Source organism: Triturus cristatus, chromosome 3_1 (assembly GCF_964204655.1).
Source record: "Triturus cristatus chromosome 3_1, aTriCri1.1, whole genome shotgun sequence".
NCBI classification, from domain to species: domain Eukaryota; kingdom Metazoa; phylum Chordata; class Amphibia; order Caudata; family Salamandridae; genus Triturus; species Triturus cristatus.
Genome location: NC_140583.1, coordinates 706,557,741 through 706,567,679, shown reverse-complemented (window position 1 = coordinate 706,567,679; position 9,939 = coordinate 706,557,741). Strand labels below are relative to the sequence as shown.

Here is a 9,939-nt window from a genome sequence, read left to right as displayed (position 1 = left end):
CAATCCTATGAGGACCTCACGGGATCCTCAGAAAGGACCTACACTACCCAGGAAGAACAGGACCTGGAGCATTGTACACACATCACCCAGTAAGAACACTTCTCATGACAAGGTAGAATGGCTATACAATAACCAACGAATACCACACATAGGGTATTTCCCATCCCTATAAAAAGCAAAGGAACACCTCTTGAGACTAGCTCTTAGACAGAGGAGTCAAAAATAAGGGCAGAAGCAGCTGTCTAGATGTACCGTCCGTCGGAATTAGGTTGAACCGAGACGGATACCAGAGAAAAGCAGTGACAATACTGCAACCAATGCAAACAAGACAATAAGTCCACAACAATGGACTTAAAACAATGTCAATCCCGAGAAACTCGACATGAGACACTGGACCGCTGAGTCCGCATGACTGTCAAAAAGATGGGTCCCATCAAAGAGCAAATCTTGGAGACCCTCCTGAACATTTCCAGGAAAACTGCCATCACTCAGCCAAGCATGGCGACGCAGAGCACCTGACCTGGCCATAACCCGACCCTCAGAGTTAGTGGTGTCCATGGCTGATCGAATCGAAAGTTTTTCCATCTCATAACCATCGTGGAGTATCCAAGTCAGGTTAGCCCTAGGGCCTACCGGAAAAGAGGGAAGGAGGCGCTCAACTGAGTCCCCGAGGATGAAAGTAACCTGTGTACACGCCAGACGTGTTCAAGGACCGAAGGCCCGAGCTCGCGGACACAAACATTTGTCTACCACATGTCTCCAACTAGCGAGACTCCCTAGTGGCTGGAAATATCAGAGGAGAGGACGACGGCAGCGAAGCTGAGGCTGCCTGGATGACAAACCCTTGAGCCCTAGGGTGTAGAGACAGACAGACAGGGTCACCTGGAGCCAGGCAATGACGATGTGCGATAGCACGTTCCACAGGATCCTACAAGGATGGCCTCGCCGAGGTCCCCAGAACAATATCGTACAACGACGCGCCAAAAAGCAGCAAAGGCTCGACATCCGCATTGCCCTGGTGGAGCTGATCCAACAAAGGTTCGGAAGGCAGAGAGACAGAAGGAGGCTGGAACTGTAATATGTCAGCAGCCTTGCAAACAACGCGTGCAATCGCTTCACTAGCCTCTGTGGCCATTCTAGGTGGCAACAGCAGATCATAATTAGGGGACGGTTGCAGGCTAACATGTCCACCAAAGGCCAAAGGTTCTGAAACCCGAGGAAGGCCAAGGGCCTGCTATTGCTCCACATCAACATGTTCCGAAGAATGCATAAGCAACACTGGGGAGGGTGAATCCCCAGGGGCCTCATCCACCAAAGGAAGAGGAAAGGACATCTCCAGCGCCGAACGACGTCGAGACAGTGCCGCATCAAGGTCGATGAACGCCGAAGGAGACTCCATTGACCGGTGTTGGAACGGCGTCGACCAGACATCCACCATGATGGGAGACTGTGGTGTGCGACGGCGTCGACTCTGGGACAAGTCCCCTGCTGCGGCCACATCAGACGTCATCGCAGGCAGCCCCACAGGACTGTGCACTGATGCCGTAGGTGGACTGTGGCCCAACACTGGAATGAGAAGCCCCACTGTCCGACTTCCATCGTCACAGCGACTCTGGAACCGGAGTTAAGGTTCTCCACTGGCCACAAGGGCGAACCTGCCGGCAAGCTCTCAGTCCCTACCACCTCTGTGGAACCCGAAGGCGTGCCAGGGAGAGGGGTCGACCCAAAGATGGCCTACAAAGCCTGGTAATAGGCTTCCACCTGGGTCCTAGTCGCCCTAACCCCAGGAAATGGGGGGTGGGTGGAGGTCGACGGCTATGGGGCAGTGTCCGGTAAAGACTGGGAGCAGCGGCCACCGATGTCATGACAACGTGAGGCTGACAGCCTCCGTGACTTCTTCTTGTGCTTACCCGAGGAAGGCGAGCGACGGCCTTGGGAATCACTCCGTGACCTGCCTCGAACAGGAGCCCCAGCTCGAGATGGAGACTGGCGACGCTTGGACTGCGAATGGCACATCCGGGCGGACTACAATTTCATCCTACGTTCTTTTGGCTTCTGATTCCGACAGGCATCACACTCCACAGAGTCGTGGTGCTCACACAAGCACCACATACAAATCGCGTGCAGATCCGTTGCCAACATCTGCCGTGGACAGGTCTCACACGACTTGAAGCCTGAAGGCATCGGCACACTGTTCCCAGATGCGAAAAGGCATCAGTAAGGCCTAAGAAACAGAAACAGGCCAGAGGAACCGCTTCTCCCAGATTCACGCTGCAGGTGAGGAAAAGAAGAAAACTGACATCAGAGCGCCGTGAAGAACTGATATGGCTGCACTGATGTCATATCCGTGGATGACGTCAGGGCAGAGCCATGCAACGCCGTCCCCCGGCGCACAGAGGTACTGCTGAAAAATCTCTGGATCCAGTCTGGGGTCTTTGGGGATATTCTAAGTTAAGGAAACTGCGGCTAGACGTCTCTATCAGATGCACTTCACTGAACAGGCAAATGGCCCAGTGCATCCTGCATGGCATGAGATTTCTTTGCTGCCTAAGATGCTTTTTTTGATGCAGTAGCACACGTTTCCTGTCCCACAAAGGCCCTATAGCTAACAGTGTGCATATTAATTTGTTAGCAGACTTGTAAACGATAACCAATGATATGTGCAATTTTTTCAAAAAATTGGGAAACACTAAAAAAAAGTAAAACACACGGAATTCACAACAATTAGAAACTAAAAACAGGGAAGCCTACATACCTGTAACTGCAGTTCCCTATCATTCATAGTTACACATGTGGCCCTTCCTCCTCCCAAGATAAGTACTTCCAGTTTTATCCTTTTTCACATATGTTATTGAGATTTTGAGGCATGGTGGTGACCCTCTGCTAACCATTGTCCACTGAACTCCAATCAAACTTTAAAAGCCTTGTTTGTTAGAATGTTTCTCACCTGAGTAATTTTCTTATTATCAGAAATCTGTTCTGCTACATTCTTTATATCTTCTTCACTAATCACAAAACCCTTTGCAATATCATAGCCACAACTTAATTGCTTGTTAATTTGCTTGCTCAGTATTTCTATTAGATGTGGCATCAAAACCTGAAAGACATAAATTCATAAATAAATCATTCATATAAATTTTCATACATGTTAAGCATAATACCTTAAGAGTAACTCAATATCCACTTTTGATTATCTATTTGAAACTTTAAAACAGTTGGGCACACTTTCAAAAATTCATTGCATCCTAGAAATTACATATAGAAAGAATACCTCAGCCCTATAACTACTCATCACTACTTGGAAAGAATTTTACACAAATCTGAAAATGAAATATGATTTCATTGTAATCACTATTTCTTACACCTCATGTACAAGATTCTGGAACGCATGTTTTCCAAAAAAAGTCATGTTTTCCAATTACTCAAATAAATAGAACACATTCCCAAAAATGTAGGATTTGCTGTCTTTTTAACCGCATAACAATTTTACAAATAAAGAAAGCGCTCACTAAGTAAACATGATTCAGGAAATGGTGTCTTTTTTTTTTATTTGTAATTTTTTTTTATTAGAACCTCAGGACAAATAAAATATTACACTTTATACAATACCCCGAATAACTGAGGTCCAAGTTTAAAAAATAAATCCGCGCCCTCCCCCCACCCCGGTGGATCCCGACAAAACAATACAATACAAAGAAGAAGAAAAAGAGTCAATTTTACACATCAAAAATACATATACTTTGGCCCTTTGTTATTCTAACATACCACGGGGTAAAATATCTATTAATCCTCCTGGATATTAATTCATCTCGTTAAAGGTTCCCAGATATTTAACCCCCTAACCCTTGCCCTAATACCCCTTCTTCTAAACACCGAGGTCTCCCATTTATAAATAAAAAGTAATTTACCAAACCAGACATGTGCAGAAGGAGGATTCTGATCTAGCCATCCCCCGGCCAAACATAACCGAAATACTGCAATTGTTATATAAACCAGTTTCCGATCCGATTCTACCATTTCCTGATTACAAATCCCTAATAGAAGAGTTTGGGGGGTAAGTATAACGGAATAACCCAGTATAGAGTCTTGATGTTGTCCAATTTCGATCACCAGTTGGGTGAGTTTGGGACAGGTGGCGAACATATGGATACTATCTGCCGCAAGAAACCCACATCGAGAACACTGTGTCCCTGAGATTCCCCCCCCCCCCCCATCTATAAATTCGGCCCGGGGTAATATAAAGATTACACCATGTCTTAAAACATTGAACTTGCAAATTTGCTGAGATACACGCTGTCTGACTAAGAGAGTCTTCACACTCCTCCTGTCCTGCTTGTAGCATCTCTTGCCACCTATCAAAATGTTTAGCCATATCATCCCCCATCCCTTTATTTATCAGCTTATATAGCATAGACAATGTAGATCGGCCCCCCAAAATCAAGTCCAACACGGGACTTCTGTTACGAGAGAGTAGTTTTTTTAGATAAGAAATCCCTTATCTGGAAGTATTAAAAAAAATGGTTATTACCAATCCCAAACTTTTCCTTTATTACATCAAATGTGGATATTTCGGTATCAGACAGTAGGTCTTCTATAAATAAAACCCCTTTCTTAGTCCAGTTTTTAAACTTTTCATCCTGAAATATTTCCGGGAGTAGCTTATTATTGTCAAGAGGAGTACATCTATTAATCAGACCGATCGAAAGCTTTTTCTGGACAGTGGTCCAGACACTGAATGCACCCAAGACCACCTTGAACTTAACCCTCTTGAAGTAGGCATAGTCTATGTTACGCATCAGTAATCCTTTGATTTCCACCCCACAGATTAGGCGAAAAATGTATATTTTGCCATATCCCAAAGTTTCTCCTTTCAATAACTCAGCCATTTATTTCAGAGCTGATGCCCAATAATAAATTAGAAAGTTTGGAATTGACCAACCCCCCGATCTCTAGTTAAGGTCATATATTTAAGAGCCCTACGAGGACGCTGTACGGACCACAAAAACCATGAAATTAACTAGTTAAGCTTTAAAAACCATGGCTTGCTTAGCTCCAGCGGGATTGCTCTCAAATAATAAAGAATTTTAGGTACTAATAACATTTTGATTACATTACTCCTCCCCAGCAAAGTAAGATGTAGGTTATTTATTCTGTTAGACTCAAGCTTTATCTTTTGTATCAATGGTTTGAGATTGATATCAACAATATCTTCCACATTCGTGCTAATCTCTATGCCCAAATATCTGGCACTTTGAACTATTCAATGGTCATCTAGGGTAATCTTTGCATTTATTACAATTTGGGTTTTATGTTCGTTAAGATGATACCCAGAGAGTTTACCAAATTGGATAGTTATGCTATTTAGTTCAGCCAAGGCATTGCAGGGGGCAGGTGTAATGATGGCTAAATCATCAGCATATGCTAAAAACTTTACTCCATCCCCCCTTTACCGCATACCGGTCGAATCCTCTGATCTTCCTGGATTTTCATGATTAGAGGGTCAATATGGATGGCAAATAATAAAGGGGAGCATGGGCACCCTTGCCTCGTGCCCAGTGATATCGTAATAGACCCAGAACAAAGCCCCCATCATAGTTATCCTAGCAGTTGGATCTTTATACATACTTTGGATAAGACATTTCAGGCTCAACTAATTCCCCTAATGCTTCAGTTTTATATATAGTGCAAGGCGGTGAAGCACCTCCAGATTCCTGGAAAACTGCCAAATTTGTAGTATTCCAAAAGAAAGGCAAACTCGCAACTGACCCTGGGTCATACAGACCTATTACTTTGATCAACAGTGACACGGAAATCTACTCCAAAATTTTTACGAGTAGATTGGCCTTGGTTATTAAAAAACTGGTTTCCACGCATCAACATGGTTTTGTCCCTGGTCGGGAAAATATTGATCATATTAGTAGGACAATCGCCCTTTTCGACTACACAAAGGTTACAGGAGACCCTGTGGCGCTAAATCTGCTGGATGCAGAAAAGGCATTCGATAGGGTCTCCTGGCCTTTTTTATGGGCTACCATGGCCAAAAATGGTTTAGGAGAAGGATTCATAAAAGCTATCCAAAGTATGTATAAAGGAAATGGTGTCTTAATGTAAAACACTGAAACTTAGTGCAAACTGACCCGGTTTCTTTAAAAAAAGGCTGCCATGTCCCGCCATGCCCGGGGAGGTTATAAGGAGAGTAGTTCATTTTTTGGAGCATAGGAAAAGTACTCATATACCCTATAAGTCTTTTATGAATTCCGACGGTGAAGAAGGAAATGTTACCGAAGTCTTAAATGTAGCATAGGCCCAGCCCGCCCAACCACTCACATGCAACTGGTTCTCTAACCAGTTAAGCTCTTTTGGACCTGGCTTCCTCCCTTTCCATTCTCAGGCCTCTGTTACACTGCACTCCCTGCAGTCCCTCTCCCCCTCCCAGATATTTAATGCCTCCCTCCTCTCCCACCCCTTACATGCTCCTGCGGCTTTCCCATCTCTTTTTCCCATAAAAACCAGCCCTGCCCACCGCCCTCTCATGCCCTTCCTTCCCTTCCAGGACCTACTTAATGGCGGCAGCTGTGCAACTGTGCAGTGGGCATGACGCTGGTGCGCTAAATGCAAGCGGCATCTGTACCCGTCCACGCCTGGACCTTCGCAACCACCTACCTACACACCCCAAGCAGACACCAACAAAATCCCCAACAATGTCTACTCAACATCACACCACAGCAATACTGCATGTCAACACCTACTTGCATGCATGTTTCTTAACACACAGTCAATCAGCAAACATGCAACCGAAATATGGGACCAGTTGAGCAGTGACGCACCAGACATCCTCTTCCTCGCTGAAACATGGCTCAACCCCACATCGGTTCTCGACATTGTCACAGTTAACCCAGACAGCTACAAGATTGCTTGACAGGACCGCTATCACAAGCCTGGGGGAGGACTCGCTATCATCTTAAGGAATTCATCAAATGTACTACATCCACAGAGAAAATCACCCCATTCATGGAACACCAGCACTTCAAGCTGCAACTCTCCGAAAACTTCACCTTGAACGGAACCCTTGCTCATCAACCACCCACATCGTGAGTCGACTTTGCCAACCTCATCACTGACTTTGTTGCCTCACTCACCATTGACTTCAGAGCCTACATACTACTCAGCTACCTCAACATCCACCTGGATGACAGAAAATACCCCTGCTCCAGAGCACTAATCGAAAGCCTGGACAACATTGGACTCACCCAGCTCATCTCAGGACCAACATAACCTGCAGGGCACACAGTGGACCCCATCGTCATCACCAGTGACAGCATCAAATACAACTCCAACACGCGGCTTACATTGACCGACCACTCCATTATCCACTTCCAAATCAACATACCTCAAGTCAAAACCACAACCAGTCTTACGTCAACCAGTCAAGGTGCAGTTAGGCAAAATCACCGAAGCATACTGGCTCAGCTACCTTAGCACAGATCAACCCAGACACAAAGACAACTTCAACAAGGACATCAACACCTTCAAAAACTGGAACAAGAACTGCACGGACTCCCTCTCACCCATCAAACCCAGCAAGCAAAGTAGATCAGACAAGCCGTCCTCTGAGACACCAAAAAGACTGGAAAAACTAGAAAGGAAATGGAGAGCCAACCAAGACACCTCTGAAAAAACCACCTACATGGCAGCCCTTCGATGCTATCACCAGAAAATAAGAGACACCACGAAAGAAACGCAAGTGGACAGCATCAGAAGAAGCTCCAACAGCTGCACAGAGATTTTCTGGATTGTAAAGGACCTCACCCTCAGCCACAGTCAACAGCATCTCTACCATCCAACAACTCTGCAACAACCTATCCAACTTCTTTCACAGTAAAATTCCAAACTTCTACAGCAACTTTGCACACCAACCTGACCTCAGAGAACTCATCGCCAACCGACCCACCACCAACCAAGATGGCCACCTCACCGAATGGACAACCCTCACCAGAAACAGTTGCAATCATCCATTCTGGAGCCTCAGTGGACACTTGCCCCCACCACATCTACAACCTGGGAACATCACCAGTCAGCACCACCCTGACCCACATCATCAAGACCTCCATCATGTCCCTTGTTTTCCCAGATCAGTGGAAATTTTCTAAAATCAACACCCTATTCAAGAAGGCTACAGCTGACCCCAAACAACTGAGTAACATCTGACCCATCTACCTGCTGTCTTTTCCAGCTAAAGGGATTGAGAAGGACATCAACAAACAACTCACAACTCACCTCAAGCTGCACCAGCTTCTAGACAACACCCTATCAGGATTCAGACAGAACCACAGCACTGAAACAGCACTCATCAAGGGCAATAAAATGACCCTATACCAGGGAGAAATAGTTGCCTTCATCCTGCTCGACCTCTCCCCAGCCTTCAACACTGTCTCCCACAACATCCTCATCAGATGAATCTACGAGATTGTCATACAGGGATCTGCACTCAAGTGTGTCTGCAGCTTCCTCATGGAAGGAACCCAAAATGTTAAACTGCCACCTCTCACATCAGAGGCCAAGATTCTGATATAGGGAGTCTCACAGTGAGTGTCCCTCTGCCCCACCCTTTTCAAAGTATGCATGACACTGCTCACCAACTGTTGGACCCGGCCTCGTAGAATGGCCCTCCGTGCCCCCGCACCACCGAAACCTGGTACCTGCAGCCCAAGCACACGGCCCAGCCGACCCTTCCCACCCGGACACCCGCACCAACCCCGGACATCCCCGTCCATGGCCTCCCTCCTTTCGGCCACCCCGGGCCCGTGTGCCCACTCCATGCAACAAGATGGCCGCCCGGCCCCAGCGTGACCCGGGCCTCGAGGCGCCACTCCGGCTGGAGGACATCACGCTTCCAGGGGATGCGAGAGGGAGGAGCAGTTTCTATCGCACCTCTGAACTCCCCTGGGACGATGGGTTTCGATCGGCCCTCCGGCCTCCCTGCGGGCTGGCTCCGTGCCTGCTGGGTGTCTGGGACTCCTCCCGACCCGGCCCTGAAAGGATCAAAAGACAATAGCAGGAAACCCCGACAAGCGGCCCCCAGGTGACAAGACCCCTGCCTGCACAGACTCCGGACATCAAAGAGGGGTCGACCTATAACAAGGGGTGCTCTGAGACTGTCCGAGAGATTCGACGCTGGAACAACGAGAGCCTGCCGACGTGGTCGCGGCTCCCTGAAGATCGTAAAACCTCCGAACTTGTACCTGAGCCCTGCTGAGTGACTCGCGGCTCCCTGAAGATCGTAAGACCTCCGAACTTGTACCTGAGCCCTGCTGAGTGACTCGCGGCTCCCTGAAGATCGTAAGACCTCCGAACTTGTACCTGAGCCCTGCTGAGTGACTCGCGGCTCCCTGAAGATCGTAAGACCTCCGAACCTGTACCTGAGCCCTGCTGAGTGACTCGCGGCTCCTTGAAGATCGTAAGACCTCCGAACCTGTACCTGAGCCCGCTGAGTGACTCGCGGCTCCCCCAGACTCTCACGGTCCCGCCGGACCCCGACTCCGACCACGTATCCCCCAGCTCGAGGATTGTGAGCTGTGCGCCGGATACGTCCCCGCTTTGAACCGTTACCAGAGACTGTCCCGCTACCCCCTACCTTTCCGAGACTCTTGAGCCCGTGCTCACCTTGTACATATTTGCAGTGATACCTAGTTGATAAAGCTTGTTTTCTGAGAATACCCAGTGTGGTCACTCTGTGTCGTGTGGTGCCAGAAGTACGATCCTAGTTGCGAGATTCCTCCCCCTGGGGAATCTCCCGCCAGTGCCCGGCTACGATACTTCGAGGGTGGGTCTCAGGGTAGTCAGGACCCCTTTCCGGGCTCCTCTGAGGTCGCTGTCTAACATTGGTGGCAAGCGACGGGATTCGGGCCCATCACCTAGAGATCGTACAGTGAACAACGG

The 9,939-nt window shown here is 47.6% G+C and overlaps 1 protein-coding gene across 1 annotated transcript in view; it reads right to left on the bottom strand.

Annotated features, from left to right (window-relative positions):
* The window catches only part of LOC146860824 (sperm-specific sodium:proton exchanger-like), a 4,630,975-nt gene that overhangs the window by 1,582,241 nt on the left and 3,038,795 nt on the right, over nt 1-9,939 (bottom strand). The window contains exon 14 of the mRNA XM_085646174.1: nt 2,948-3,097. Within this exon, the coding sequence (XP_085502300.1) occupies nt 2,948-3,097 (150 nt within the window). The remainder of the gene's footprint in view (nt 1-2,947; nt 3,098-9,939) is intronic.